We start from the raw sequence: 15,928 nt of genomic DNA, 5'->3' as shown, positions 1-15,928 counted from the left end.
TTTTGAAAACAGCAGAACTGGTTTCCCAAAAGGTGATATATCCTGAGTGTTTAATCAGTGGAAAAATAACCCACTTTACTTATCTAAGAGATGTAACTGTGGTCCTAAGACAGGGTTCAGGAACGAGATTGCCATCATGACAAGACTTACAAGGACAAAACTTACAAGGAATTTCCTGTGTGCAGCAATTGACTGAAGCATTTAATGAAGGCTGTTCCCAACACATATCTGGCAAACTATATGCAGGGAATTGAATAGGATCAGAAATGGCAGTTGCATGCCTATACAAAAAACACTGTATTAATTAAGTTTCATATTCAATGGGTGGTATTGTGTATTCACTTGCCAATTTCATTATACATTTTTTTCCCCTCAGAAAGACCATTTTTATATATTCAGCAGGGGAAAAAAATGCATCAATTAAATGTTATTGCATTAAGTGTGTTAAATCAATCTATCATACTTTAATTCTAAAATATCTGTAATTCGTTTGGACATTTTATATTAAATGTTATAACATTGTTTTCAGTTGAGTAACATGCTATATAAAATTTCAAAAATATAGTAATACATTTTGCTATTAAACAGCATTCACTAATGATATTAGTAAGCCTAAGAAAGAATGAAACTAGTATTAGCAACATATGCAGGCACCTGAGACTTCACCAGCACATTAGTTACAACTTACAGAAGCTACTGTATTACCACTTCCAGAAGCTTTAGCATTACACCCGAGATGAATGTTCCCAATACCAATAGATATTTAATTTTTGCCCCTACCACTTTATAACTGGGTTGAAATGAAACAGCTTTAGACTGATATGCATCATTACAGTCTAAAGAAGTTTAGCGTTAACCACTCAATCAGTAAGTCTATATAAATGCTTTGCTATGCTCTTTATTTCATTTTGGTGCTATATAAACATTGCCAAACATGCTTTTTTTTTAACATGACTATTGATTTATTTTCTTTTTTTTTTTAAAAAAAAAAAAAAGATTAACTTTTTTGAAAACATTTGTTTATATTAAACACCACAAATGTCCAAGGATATCTTGAATCATTAGAGTGTAAAATATGTTTTTGTTTGTCTGAGCGTCAGTAATTTGTATGCTATAGACATGACATGTATAAGATGGCATATGGGATGATTGATATCGCAAAGTAAATGCAGTGATTTCATGTGTTGGGGGCAGGAGTAGAACCATTAAAAATTTCACTTTTTTTTTTTTCTTTTTAAGCATTATCACTTCCTGCACTTTTTCTAGTTTTTAATACAGCTTGCTGATTTCCCCCCCCCCCCCACACACACACTCGGTTATACTATAAATTAAAGATATTATATTCTCAGTTTCATCCATTATCGAAGTGTAAGCAAACAAAGTTTGCACATAAAGTCACTTCATGACTGGGCTACTTGTATATAGAGTAATGACGTCACATCAGTTGTCTTAGTATCCCATAATACTAAGGCAATTGATGTGAAGTCATCATATGCATCTAAATACAAGTAGTCCAGTCATGAAGTGACTTTACATGCAAACTTTGTTTGCTTACACTTCGATAATAGATGAAACCAAGAATATAATTTCTTGGCATCTTTATATTTATATTGTAATACAGCTTTAACGCTAAAATGCAAATTACACAGTTCTCCGTGAACTATATTGTGTGTTAGTAATGATTTCTCAATTTTATTTTAATCAATGCAAGTCCCATCCACAAAAGGTTGTAAACCTACAAGATATAGTACCATAGGAAGATTAAGGAATATATAATCCAGAAACCCTGATTTAAACATGAAACGTTTTCAAGCTACTTCAAGACTTCAAAATTATGGTAATGGTTTCATGGAAAGCAATGAAGTTCATCTATCACCCACCGAAGACTTTCACAAATTATGTCTAAGGTGGAACTCAAACGCATTGCCTGTTGATTGGAGAGTGCATATACTCCACTTAGCCTGCACATATTTTATAGTTACTTTGGTGTTACTACATTTGTAGTATTATAATTTAAAATTTATCGATGGAATACACATATGGGAAATCATTACCTTAAGACTCAAGGGCTACAATCTACCAGGTTTATCTCTCCATGTGGCAGATAAAGGGAAGAACTCCTAACATGGGCCTTATTCTCTGTTATGGCTGCTCTGAATATATTGAGCAAGGAGCCATGGCCTATGTAAACCCAATGGCTGGTGAGTCACCATATTTCTACAATCTACCGGGTATATCTCTCCATGTGGCAGATAAAGTGAACTCCTAACATGGGCCTTATTCTCTGTTATGGCTGCTCTGAATACATTGAGCAAGGAGCCATGGCCTATGTAAACCCAATGGCTGGTGAGTCACCATATTTCTGGAGGATATAAATCCAAAAATTTAGTCCCCAGTTTGGCAGTTCACAGCCTATTCCTGGAAAACTACTTGTTAATGAAAATTAAATTTGACAAATTATATTCTTGTTTAATCCTTTTAATGTTTTTTTATTTGAGAAGAAAGATCAGTAGTATCAGGAGTTTTATTTCCCTGATATTGCTGATCTCTTTTGTTTTGCTATCCATTCTGGATATTTCTCTTGGAAGCAAGAAATTTATGAACGGAGAGCATCTCAATGGATTCTCCCCTCTCCATGCCAATATTTTTTATGGAATGCTTTGAAAAAAGCTCTTGACTCAGTCCCTCTCAAACCTTCTTCCTGGTTAAGATATGTTGATGATGTGTTCTCCATTTGGCTTCATGGCCCAGACACATTACATTCTTTCCTCTCTCACTTCAATAGTCTTAATCCCAGAATCCAGTTTACCATGGAAAAATAAACTAATAAATTAATATTCTAGTATACGTTTTCATTTCCTGAAAAATTAAAAGCTAAGCATATACCGTGGCAAATGTCGAATGCATGATTGGCAAGTCTTGAGTGGCTGAAACAGATAGTCTTTATGTTCAGCAATTATGTTGTCTGTCCTACCTGTTTGGCCATAATAGGTTTAGTTTACGACTTTTTTTTTTTTTTTTTTTACAGTGGAGAACACATCATTATTAAGGGACCTAGCAAACATCTGGCAGGTCTCTAAGGACTGTGTCTGGTCTTTGGTGAAGCAAATATGGGATGCCAATTTTCATTGGTTGCAAGATTGTATTTTTTTTTAGGATTTTAGCTAGTTTTTCAGATGTGCCTCAGATATACACAGAATGGTGATAGCTTTGGTGTAGTCTCAGTTCTGGAAGAGGGGGGGGGTTGAGGGTTTTATGTTAGTTTATTTTAATAGTATTTATTACAACAAATAGAATAATAAAATAATTTAACTTAGCTGATATTTCACTGGTATTATATTCAGAATCTTCAGAGCACAAGAACAGTTTGTTATAGTATACAATACAACAATTTGGTATAACAGTGGGACTAGTTTTAAAAAAATTGTAATGGATGGAATGGCAACTGGCACCATCTATGTTGGAAAAGGAGAGAAAACAAGTATTGATTAGTTCTTAAAATGATGGTCTCCCAGATATTTGGTAAATTTATACAGCCATAATGGTTGAGGTTTGAAGTATGTTTTAAAGTTGCTGTTGATCCAAGGCATGGTCTGCTAGACACAACTTACCATAACAATAGTGCCAAATGTATTTATGTTCACCAAGGCAGATGCCAACAGTTCTTCCAGTCCATAGTAAGCCAGGTCACAAGAACAGGGTACTTCATTAACTCCTGGATGTGATAAAGAATGGTCCTTCCACTCATTTGATGGTTTTAATATAGATTTTGGATATAATAGGAATTATAGTCATAGGCTAAGAATTTTTTGTGAATGTAATCAGTTCAGTGAAGAGGGCACTGTTATCTTAGCTAATTAATTTAGTCCTGTTATATAGTTTTAATATTGCTGTACTATTGGGAGGGGAGGGATGACAGGTGTGTACCAGTGTATGCAAATTTTCTGCAAATAGAGAACGCCAAGGATCCAGCAGGATAGCATGCAGTGTCCAGGAAGGGTATACTACTATTTTATTTTTCAAAGTTGAACTGGAACCTGGGATGTTGACTGTTTAGATGTGTTAAAGATATTGAGAACATCCAGGCTATGTGGTTAAATGGAGAATACATCAACAAAACATAACTATAACAGTGGGTTTGTGTGGGGACAGAGCTTAAGGCTTTCTCTTCAAAGACCTCCATGAAGTAATTAGCTGGGGGGCGGGGGGTTGTTTGGGACAACCCTGGACTTTCTGCTTTCTCTCTCCCATCTCCAAAAATATTTAGTTCAATTATTATAACTATTATTTCCATTAACTATTTGACAAATGTTTCTTTCGTGATAATACACAAAATCATACATGGATTATAATGATCTATGAAGAACTGCATGAAGGGATTAAAATAAAATAAATATTAACAAAGGATCCCCAAAGACTTCATACATACAATTAAGAAAGAAAAGTGGATGGGAGATGGTTTTGTATATTAGTGGACACTAAAAAGTATAGCATGGATGGCGGATTATGTAGTGTTTTAAGTAGTGTTGACTGCCCTCCCATAATAAGTTTTTCAGGTGTCAAATAATAATAATAATAATAATGTTTAGGGATTTCGGAACATTTGAATGTTTTTTTTTATACTTAAAAGCAATTATATGATTCAATATAATTTTCTGATGTGCACACTATTTTCCTAGTTATGATATCCTCACAAGAAAGGAAAGACAATGCTAGTGAATCTATATCAAATAAAAGTAGTACACCTAAGTTTGCAGATTTGAATATGAAACTTTACATCACTCATGCTGAAAGAGGAAGTGTAGTTGATAGTGCTCAAAGATCTAATGTCCTGGTCAACCATGAAAAACATTTGTTGTATACTGACATTAAAAAATTTGTGACTTTCCATCTCTCCATCCCCCAAAAAAATAAAAAAAAGTCTCGGGAACCCTCCTCACCTATCTCACCTTTGGTGAGGAGGTTTGAATTAAATGAAATTTCATAGATTGGGTTAGGTTGCCATCCTGGTTGGCCAAGTGGTTAGCGTCCACTCTCCAGCCAAAAGGATACAGGTTCAAATCCTGCCATGGATGTTTGTGATTGTCTGTGAAAATACTAGTGGTGGTGGACAGTAGATTGCATTGGTGTAGATGATGAGGTTGGCTGCAATTGGTGGATTGAGGGTAGACAGTTGTAGAGTAAGTGCCTGCCCTCGATGAGTTTCTGGACTCCTTGGAGGTGTCACATAGTAATAATAATAATGATGATGTTATAAGAATGAATTGTGAATGAAGGTGTTTTTCATTTAAATATTATTAAGGATTTTTTTAATTAAAAGGTAATGGATAGTTGTGTTTATGTATTAATTATATTTTGTTTTTTAAACAGGCTTTAAACAACTATCCATTTTGTTACATTTCTCGTTTTTTTTTTTTTTTAAATCAATGTGTTCAATATACATATCAATCCGCCTTGGGTTAGGTTGCCGTCCTGGTTGGCATCCGCTCTCCAGCTAATATGAGTTTAATATTACGGGTAGGAAAATTTATCTTTTCTTTTACGAACATTATAGTTTTTAAAGTAATAACTATTTTGCTTGCATAACAGTTGGAAAAAAGGCATGTATAGTATTAACAAAATTAAAAAAGGTATAAAATAAAATAAAAATTTAACGAAATTTATTTTTAAGAAAGTTTTGTATAAAATAAAAATAATTATACAGGAAAAAAGAAACAATATGGGATGCAACATCCCTTAACTTAAATAAGTTCATGTCGCTGAATTGAAGCCTTTGGCTCTTCATATAATTAGTAATTTATTAAGACACCTTCTTGGCAATTCTCATAGAAGGGATGCAAGTTCTGTTCGCTACAAACTTGGCATTGTTGGATTCTGATTAAGGAGAAATTTAAATTATTAATATTCCTTACAGAATCCAACTTAATCCACCATACCAAAGGCTATACTTGGAAAAATTATTTGATATTAATCCCATGATTGTAAATTATTATTCATGTAATTGCCTTGGTTTATTTATTAAATTTTATTAATTAATCTAAAATATGTATTGGCAATGATAGGACTTTGTATTGAAATATTATTCTGTTTATTATGATTATTCCTAATTTAATATTATGAGGAATTGTATATATAAGTTTAATATGTCTTATGTGAATTATATTTTGAATTTTTATTTATCACTACCAGTATGTAAAGGTATGATGTTATGCAATATTTCTGTTTTTATTTTATTTTGTTTGTTACTATAGAGATGGGCTAGAAATAACTAGCACATGCATGGATTGTGTAAGCTATGGTATTCAAAGGGAGATGGAATTGATATGAGCTAGACTGTGAGAACAAGTTTTGGCAGGAAAGAAAGTGAAGGTATATAAGCGATGAGTAGACCAGAAGCATGCACGATAGTGCGGTGAAGAAAGAGGGAGGAAACACTCAAGACAGTGTGGAGAGGCGAGAAGTAGGGAGCACTCGTGGCAGCACGGAGTAAAGTAAGAGGCTGTAGTAATAGGAATTAGGTGCTGTAATTAGATTAAAAAGATATGAGGAGATAGCTTATTAGCAGCACGGAGTAAAGTAAGAGACTGTAGTAATAGGAATTAAGTGCTGTAATTAGATTACAAAGGATCAGGATGTAAATTCAACCCAGAATATTGATAAGGAATTCTAAAGTTATGAAGAATTCCAGAGCTTTTAAGGAAGATTAGTGAATAGCTGATTTTATTGCAAAGAAGTATATGAGGAACAAGTAAATTTTCTAGTGAAAGTGTGTCTACATTTGTGATATGCAGAGATTAATGATTAAGTTATTTTGAAGAAGATTACTTTTGAAATGTGTAGCTCCAGTGTGATAGTTAACTAAAGTTTTAAGTGTGCCTCAGTGAATACCATGAGCAAAGGATTTATCTGGTAAGAACTGTCCAATTTTACATGACTTCAGTGCAGAGATATATGTGTAATTCCTCCTCTTATTCCCCACATTCACTGTAATGTTTCTTGCTGAAATCAGCCGGAGTATGAAGTATGAAAGTATATACTCATGAAGCAGTTGTTGCCACCATTAATGTATTGAGACTTTACTGACTGTGTGATAATAGTAAAATTTGTTGCTAAGAGATTTTATGATATTGAACTCTATTAAAAGTTATTTTAATATTGTGAAGGCTATAAGTCTGATAGCAGAATGCCCATAGACCGAATCTGTAAAATGTTGTAACCAGTTAAGCTAAGACATTTATATTATCTTGTTCTCAGAATTGAGTTTATATGTATAATATATAATCCAGAATTAAATGTTTTGTTTTGATGATTTTAAAATTGTGTTTGCCTAAATCTCTTTTACTGCACCGTTCATGAAATTATCGAACCTAGTGGGAGCTTCAAAAATAAGAGATAAGCTCAGTCTACGTAAGAAATAATATTGATATAAAATTAGTTGATGCTTGGTTTCACTACATTTCATTAGACTAATCTAGATATAGCGTGGCACAGTCTAGAAATATAAATTTCTCTATATTTAAATTAGTAATCAACCAGCAACTTATTACTTGTTTAAGAACAGTGTTAAAACAAGATGGTGGATCAAAAACAAGGAAGTACGATCCAACAATATTAACTAGGTCTACCTACTCACTGATGAGACCTCAATAAAGGTTGAAACTGGTCTGGGTAATGACCTCTCATAATACAGCTCCTAGGAGCTAAGTTCACATTATGGGTAAATACCAAGAATAGTGATCGGAGCTTGCTCCACCCTTTCTATGAGTTGCCTCAGTTTGCACTACCAAATGGGTCAGGTGCTGCTATCCAGGTATTTGCTTACGCTTGGAATCGCCGAACTTTATATAGTTTCTATATTCGGCATGAAACTCTTTGAGTTTCTTATTCGGCTAAGAAACAATATGGGATGCAATATCCCTTAACTTAAATAAGTTCATGTCGCCGAATTGAAGCCTTTGGCTCTTCATATAATTAGAAAAACAAATTTTTTTCAAATGAAATTAGATATTCGAAACTTGAGAGAACTGAGACACTTTAATGTTCTAAACCGATTAATCGTTTATGACCTGTTATGACTCCTTAACAAAACCATGCATAAAAGTTTGAAAAAAAAAATACCATTATCAAATCCTTTTAATCTTCATAGTCATCTGAACCGGTGTCCGAATCACCATCACTTTCACTTACATTGATCACCAAAGGTTCGCATAATTCTTCGATAATTCCATCTCTGTCCCAATACAGATTTTCCAGTGAGGTGACATGAGAACAATATTTGAACTGTAATACTTTCATTCGCCTGTTCAGAAATCTTAAAAAGTTTCGACATATCAATATCCCCAGTTATGTTGCGATGACGAATGAAAATTTTCACTTTTGCCCAAAGATACTCAATAGCAATAATATCACAATGATATGGTGGTATACTCAAAGCTAGGAATCCATGCTCTTTGAGCATGATGTCAAATTTAAATAGTTTAGTTTTGGGCCAGTTTCTTTTGACTAAGTTGAACAATTCAATTTTTTGCATATCTGGGGAATGAGAAATGTTATTTGCAGAGAGCCAATCCATAAGGACTTGCTTCTTATTAGAAGAATTTGGAACTTTAATTGAATGGAGTGATATGGAGCATTATCAATTATAACAACAGCATTTTTAGGAAGGTTTGGAATCGGTTTTTCTTCTGCCCACTTTTTGAAGATCGTAGAATTAATTTGTCCAAGATAATCTCCATCCGTTGAATTGGCTTTGTAAAGTAAGCTTGAATTCGGTAAAAAACCTATTTCTCCACCTGCACACAAAATTATCATGTGCTGCAAAGGCATTTCTGGTTTGCAACACTCAGCAATCTTCTTTAGATCGCCAACATTTTCCCTAAGTTAAATTACTGACAATCCAAGTTTCATCTGGATACATAATCAGTCTTTTCTCCTCCCTGAAACATCGTATTGCTCTCAAATACTGCATTCTAGATAAAACACTGTCACTTCACTCCATGATAGGTTTCCATTCATTCTGGGACTTTTTGAAACAAAATTCGATTTCATGAAGTATTTCCATTAAAGTTTCTCTTTTCCGAGGAAAATTAATTTTGCTTTCAGCACAGGAACCAATTTCAGAACAGCTGGAACATTTTTCTCGACCATGTAAAATTCATGCATAGTTCTTATAAGGTCGACATCAAAATCATTCAAAGCTATGTTTTTGATAGTTTTCTTTCTCTGGTGCTTTTTAGGAGATTTAAATTTTGGCTTACCTTCACCTTTTGATTTCCTATGACAGTGTTTCTCAAAGTGTGGTACACATATCCCTGGGGTTACGTGAAAGGTCTTCAGGGGATACGTGGCAATTTTCAGCTAGGCCTAATTAATGCATGGAATAATTTTCGAAAAAAAAGAATTATTTTAAATGTATATATTTCTCAATAAATGATATCTTATGTGTTAATTCTCCTACTCAAATTGTGATAATTACTTCATCTGAATAGTGTGCAAATTTGCAGGCAATCACTCGTGAATCTTCGTTCAGCTTCGTATATGAACCTATGTTGCAAGCCTGCAACAATGCAGAGCATACAATAGCGACTGATAAAAAAGTAATTATATGAATCATTAGTACATGTACAAGGACTGTTTGAAAAGTTTGGTAAATTTCTGATAGATGGCAACACAATTCGTTTATTCATATGTTGGCACATATCATCTTTTTCATTTTCATGACCCCTGGCAAAATTTTTAGCTACGTGCGATGCATATTTCTCATTTGGCAAACATTTAAAATGAATGTATTCACGTTTTTCATAAAAATGGAGAAAAACGAGTTTTGTGCAGTGATAAAACACTTTTATTTGAAGAAGTGGACGGCCGTGCAGATCACAGCCGAGTTACATGCAGTTCATGGGGACTCTGCACCAGCATTAAAGACTATTTATTTTTGGATAAATGAGTTTAAACATGGTCATAAGTTGACTGAGGTATCGTATCGTTATGGAAGACTGCTGAGTGAAAGTGCATGAGATTGCTGAAATTGTAGGCATTTCAAATGAATATGTGTATAATATCCTGCATGAAAAATTACACATGAAAAAGCTGTGTGCACGATGGGTGCAGCGAGTGTTGACTGTTGATCAAAAACGCATGCGAAAAGACATTTCAACATAGTGTTTGGCGATGTTTAATCGCAATTCGCAGGATTTCTTGGATCCACCACTACACACCTGAGTCCAAGCAGCAGTCAAAACAGTAAACAATGCCTGATGAAAGAGCACCAAAAAAAGTGAAGACTGTTTTGTCAGCTGGGAAGATGATGGCCACTGTTTTTGGGATTTCCAAGGAATTACTATTATGTGACGCCTCTAGGAAGTCGAAAGACTCATCGAGGGAGGGTAGCTACTCTACAACCTCCGTCTCCACCACTCAACCTCGTCCACCTGTCTTCCACCAACTGCATCATCTACTGTCCACCACCACTAGTATTTTCACAGACAATCACAAGCATCCACGCCCACGGTGGGTTTTGAACCCACAGCCTTTGGCTGGAGAGTAGATATGCTAACCACTCGGCCAATCAGGCCGGAATTATCGTGATAGACTATTTGGAAAAGGCTAAGACAATAACAGGAGTCTATTATGTGTCATTGTTGGACCGTTTAAAAAAAGAACTGAAGAAAAAAACGGCTAAGATTGGTGCATAAAAAAGTGCTCTTTCATCAAGACAATGCACTGTCCATCATCGACCGTCGCAATGACAAAATTGCACGAATGGAGGTTCGAATTGGTCCCATATGCACCATATTCTCCAGACTTGGCCCTGTGTAACTTCTTGTTCCCAAACTTAAAAATTTGGCTAGGCAGGGAAAAATTTTCTTTGAACGAGGATGTCATCAAGGCTGCCAATGACTATTTTGCACAAATTGACAAATCCTACTTTTTAGATGGGATGAAAAAATTGGAAATTCACTGAACCAAATGTGTAGACCTCGATGGAACTATGTTGAGAAATAAAGGTGATTTTTTCCAAAAAAAAATGTGCTCAACTTATTTTTTTTTTATCAAACTTTTCAAACAAACTTCATAATTATGAAAGTTAAGCAGATATTAATCAATGTGCTTCATTATTTGATCATATTACAAATTTGTTGTTAGATAATTATTATTATTCAGGCACCACCAAGGAGTCCGAAGACTCATTGCGGGAGGACACCTACTGTACAACTCTCCGTCTCCACCACTACACAGAACCTCTACTACCAATCACCTACATCAACGCCATCTACTGCCAACAACCACCACCGCTAGTATTTTTTGTCTGTAAATTGCATGTGTTCTGAAGGGGAGAAAGAAATAAAGGATGTACGAATTGGTCACCAACATGCGAAATCACATGCTTTCTTGTCTGTCACTGTAGCAGCATAAAAAACTTAATATTTGTTGCTAGTTAAAATAATGATTAATAGGTTTCTACTACTTTTACAGTGATATAATTGCTTAAATAATGTAATGAAGTTATAATACCTATAATAAATATAATTTTTTACGAATGAATTTCCTGAATTAACAGATAAAGCTCTAAAGTTCATTTTGCCATTTCCAAGTTCATATCTGTGTGAAGTTGGATTTTCAGTGCTTGTATATTATATTATTATATTAAGACGAAGAAGAGGAACCGCATTATAGATGTCAAACCGCACCCGAGATTGAAATTAATTAGAGCCAAATTTTGCTGAAATTTATCCCACCATAAGAAATTTCATTCCATTCAGTGATGATAAATTATTTAAATTATTATTTTAATTAACTAAAAATTTATAGTATCTTTATAGTATCTTTATAAATTTTGTTCCATTAAAAAATCATTTTTTGTTTACATCAAAAAAAAAAAAAATCAGCTAACACCTTTTTATTCCTGCATATAGGGAGTAGGCGAGGCCGTTTAGCCCTAACTTTTGACTTGAGTGGGCAGTTCAATCTCCACTGGTACCCAATCAGAGATAGCTGGCTCAAGTCTATCACTAATTAACAGGCATGCAGTGAAGAGAGACGGCTCAACAAGTGCCGCTATCTAGTGGTCCCTAACACTCATATTTTTAATGTCTGAAATAATGTGGGTTCTACGGTTGATTTTCTTGAGATTACAGGACGAAACACCTGAGTTTCGGGGAGAAAAAAACTGCTTGCCCATGCCAGAGATCGACTAACTCGGGAATCGGTTGAAATAAGGCTTAGAAAAATTTCTTCTAGTGACTAGATTCGAAACCCAGAAGTCTTCCTTCGTGCAGTTAAATGCCGTGGTGTGCAAATGCCACATCCACTGAGCTACACAGGCTCACTTTTTTGTACATCTAAATTCAAATAAAATAGACATTTAGAATGAAATATACTTTATTTATTTATTATTATTATTATTTTGATAAGGGGGTACTTGGTAATAATGGAAATTTAAGAGGGGATACACGGATATCTGAAGTTTGAGAAATGCTGCCCTATGAATTCTTTTAACAGTCGACTCCGATATGCCCACAATTTCACTTGCACGTTTTGTGACATGAGAAAGTGGAACAAGGAGACAGGCTTCAAATGATTCTTTTTCACGGAATGTCAGTACATTATACAATATTCTTTTGCAAGAGCTACTGAAAAGTTTAACACCAGAACTTGTTGACTATACTGGATCCATCATACAAATTAATAATAAAAAAAATTAATGCAAAAAAGTGACAACAAAAATCAAGCTGCTACAGTGACAGACAAGAAAGCATGTGATTTCTTGTGTTTTTAACCAATTCATACATCCTTTATTTCTTTCTCCTCTTGAGCATGAATTGACTATTCTTGGCAATTTGCCAGACTAGGTTCTATGAAGTGCGGGTGTACAATATGTCTGTCAACTACATGTCCCTGGCTGGTTTTCCAGAACTGTGGGATAAAAATCTGAACTTCGCAGGAGGTAAAACCTATCCATATGAGACCACCTATATTTTTTTTAAATTAAAAAGTATGTGAACCTAGTTCTTTCTAACAAGAACTTCTCAGTAACCTCAAATCCCACTAATAGTTTTACAGGTGACAGCACATTCCTCTTCTTCTTCTTTATCAAATAAAGAAGAAGAATGTACAGGTGACAGTACATTCCTCTTCTTCATTTGATAAACCTTGCAAGGCTCAATCATTTGAAGCTTCAAGATCTTCCATTACCAATGCCTTAAACTCTAATCTTACAATTTTTTAGTGGGACAAGGATTACCTTCTGAACCTTAATATTACCAAAACAGATTCACTTGAATACTCACACTCTCTCACAGATGTTCCACTTTTTCTGACTAATCTTTTATAAGTATTTTCATAGACAACATTCTGTTGAACTAGCCATTATCATTCTTCCACTTGTTTCAAAGAATGTAAGAATCATGAGCAGCTGGGGGGGGGGGGGGGTTTCCTGGGCAACATCCATTTTCTATCCAGCTTCAAACTTACCAAATGAGCTTCTCTTCCTCCTGTTTCATTTTTCTGGTCTTTGAAACATCCTCTTTCACTCCAGACTTTCGCTGTTCAAGACTTTCTCCATAACCTCCTGTCTCCAACATAAGAAGACTGATGTGCTACAGTTTTTGATTTGTGTGTGTATGTGTAGACTTGATATATAGTTTAAACTGTTGATATATAGTTTAAACCAATGGGCAACTGTGTTGTGGAGGTGACATAGCACAGCAAGTTCATTAAGAGAATCGGATGGTAATTTTAAGGGCATGAGATGGATAACTTTTTAAAGTGTTGTTAATCATCTAGCAAAATCAACACAACAAAATTCAAAGTTAGTGTTAATTCAGTGCACTGTACGTTATGCTGATGTCCTAATTCATATGGTGTAAAAGGCATACATCCATGAGGTTATATTTTTCAGAGAGAAGCACTTCACTTGGTGGACTCTCCTATCACCACTGTCATATGCCACTAATGTTAAATGGTATCATTTAGATACACAAATGAACTTTTCATGAGGTGGCATTACATACAGTTACACTGCATTTATGAACCAGTGGTGTTGTTAAAGGAAAAGGTGTATACAATCAAACCCCAAAACCATCAAAGAAAAAGGTGTACACGATCCACCCCAAATTGTTCAAAAGAAAAGTTATAAGTTATGCACAATCCACAAAAAATGTCAAGTTTCATCCGTTTCATCCACTCAACAGTCTTAACTTAGATTAAAATACCCAAAAAGAGAATTTTTGTTCTCAAAACAAGCCTTCAAGTGCAAGCCATTAGGAAAAAGAAAACCAGGATGTCCTCTTAAACGATGATTTCTAAGGCCAGAACAGGACACGCTAGGCCTAAATCCTTGATATGCATCATGATGAGGAAAAAGAGAATTTTTATTTATTTTTTTTTAATAGAGCAGCAGCAGCAACATACACCACTGCATGTATCAGTGATGAAAAATATATTTGCTGGTTACAAAGCGAGTTTTTTTGTAACAGAATGATGTATTCTTTACCCACAATATAAGAATACCGTTCTTAAATAGGATTTTTTTTTTTTTTTCCCACACAAAATAAGAACACCATCTTGAGTTACAGGAAGTTTATTTTCGGCTTCAAAAGTTAAACACTGTGTTGATACATGTGAAAGAATACACTTAACATAGATATTCAAAATAGGTTTAATATAATGTAAGTGTGCTGTTGCCTACAAAGTTGTAGAATTACTGTGCTTTTAAGAAATAGACAAACTTACATGTATTTCTCAAAAGTACAGTCATTTTCCATTTGGAAAGAATGAGTAACTGGAGCTGAATTTGTATGTTCAAAATCGTTACACATCAAAAACTCAAAAATACTTAAAACATGTTATCTTAAAACAAATTAAATGAAAAAGGAATTAAAAGGGATAAGTTATCCTGGTGCCAATTTTCTAAGAAATTGCACGGAGTTCCGATTTAAAAACCTTTCAGGAGCTGCTTATCTGGAAACTGAATGACTACAATATGGATGGGCACATTTTGATGTTTCAGATGAATTCAGCTTTCATACACTGAAACAATCAAATTCTCCGAAACCATTATAAACAATATTCTTTCACTGGGTTTTAGGCTGAGACAGTTAAAACTAGACGCATCAATTTCATAAACGCCAACACGTTTCGAGGGTGGAAAAAGTTATTAAATTATACCTTTATATATAAGGTAAAAAATTATACACGAACTGCGTTATATAGTTAATATGCTGTTAAAATATAAATACTATCAGAATTAAACAAATGTAATATCCATCTAGATAAATATTCTGGTTAAAATGAAATTTGATATCCTATTGACCAGCTATTCGAAGTCCATTAAAGATCGTTTTACCGATTATCTCATTTAATGCCGATAGGTAACTAATAACTAAATTCTAAAAAACAAAAAAATGACAAATTAAAACCATGACAACTGCAAACCTCTTCTCTTCTCTTTAACCATCTACCACACGGACTTTCTTCAAGGACCTCGGATTCATCTTCTGAATCATCACCACTCTCTCTTTTAGCTTTTGAATCTTGCTCGTTGTTCCCTTTAACATTACTGCTTGCCATATTTTGTACTTAAACTCAGAAACAAAACGCAATTCGTGTAAAAATATCGTTTAAAGTTAAAAACACCACAACTATCTCCCAAAAAAAAACGTTCCATCACCAGCTCAAAACGCCATCATTCACATTCGTAACTAAACGTGAAACTGTGGAGTGTGGGTAATGATGTACGTGCGCGTTCCGTAACGAAGTGAAAAAAAAAAAAAAAATGCGGCACCTATAGTAATAAAATAACAACTGAGAACATAAGCTTCTCACTACAATGTAAATAAGCTTCTTGGATTAATTTACCTTTTAAGAATGGAATAAAGAGTTGTGGGATACAAAAATGGGTTAACAGGCAGAAAATAAGTGATGATAC

At 34.3% G+C, this 15,928-nt stretch overlaps 1 protein-coding gene across 4 annotated transcripts in view; it reads right to left on the bottom strand.

The window, feature by feature from the left end:
- The window catches only part of Madm (MLF1-adaptor molecule), a 219,569-nt gene extending 203,863 nt beyond the window's left edge, over positions 1 to 15,706 (bottom strand). For all 4 annotated transcript variants that reach the window (XR_016550075.1, XR_016550076.1, XM_090410539.1 and 1 more), the window contains exon 1: positions 15,436 to 15,706. Coding sequence is in view for 2 of the 4 variants with exons in the window: in XM_090410539.1 (XP_090266665.1) it covers positions 15,436 to 15,570 (135 nt within the window). In the remaining 2 variants the exon portion in view is untranslated. The remainder of the gene's footprint in view (positions 1 to 15,435) is intronic.
- Between the last annotated feature and the right edge of the window lie 222 nt (positions 15,707 to 15,928).

The sequence above is a fragment of the Typopeltis vanoorti genome, chromosome 20, assembly GCF_054136105.1.
Source record: "Typopeltis vanoorti isolate ZY-2024b chromosome 20, IOZ_Tvanoo_1.0, whole genome shotgun sequence".
NCBI classification, from domain to species: domain Eukaryota; kingdom Metazoa; phylum Arthropoda; class Arachnida; order Uropygi; family Thelyphonidae; genus Typopeltis; species Typopeltis vanoorti.
The sequence above is the reverse complement of the archived record's forward strand: the minus strand, read 5'-3'. Positions and strand labels throughout refer to the sequence as shown.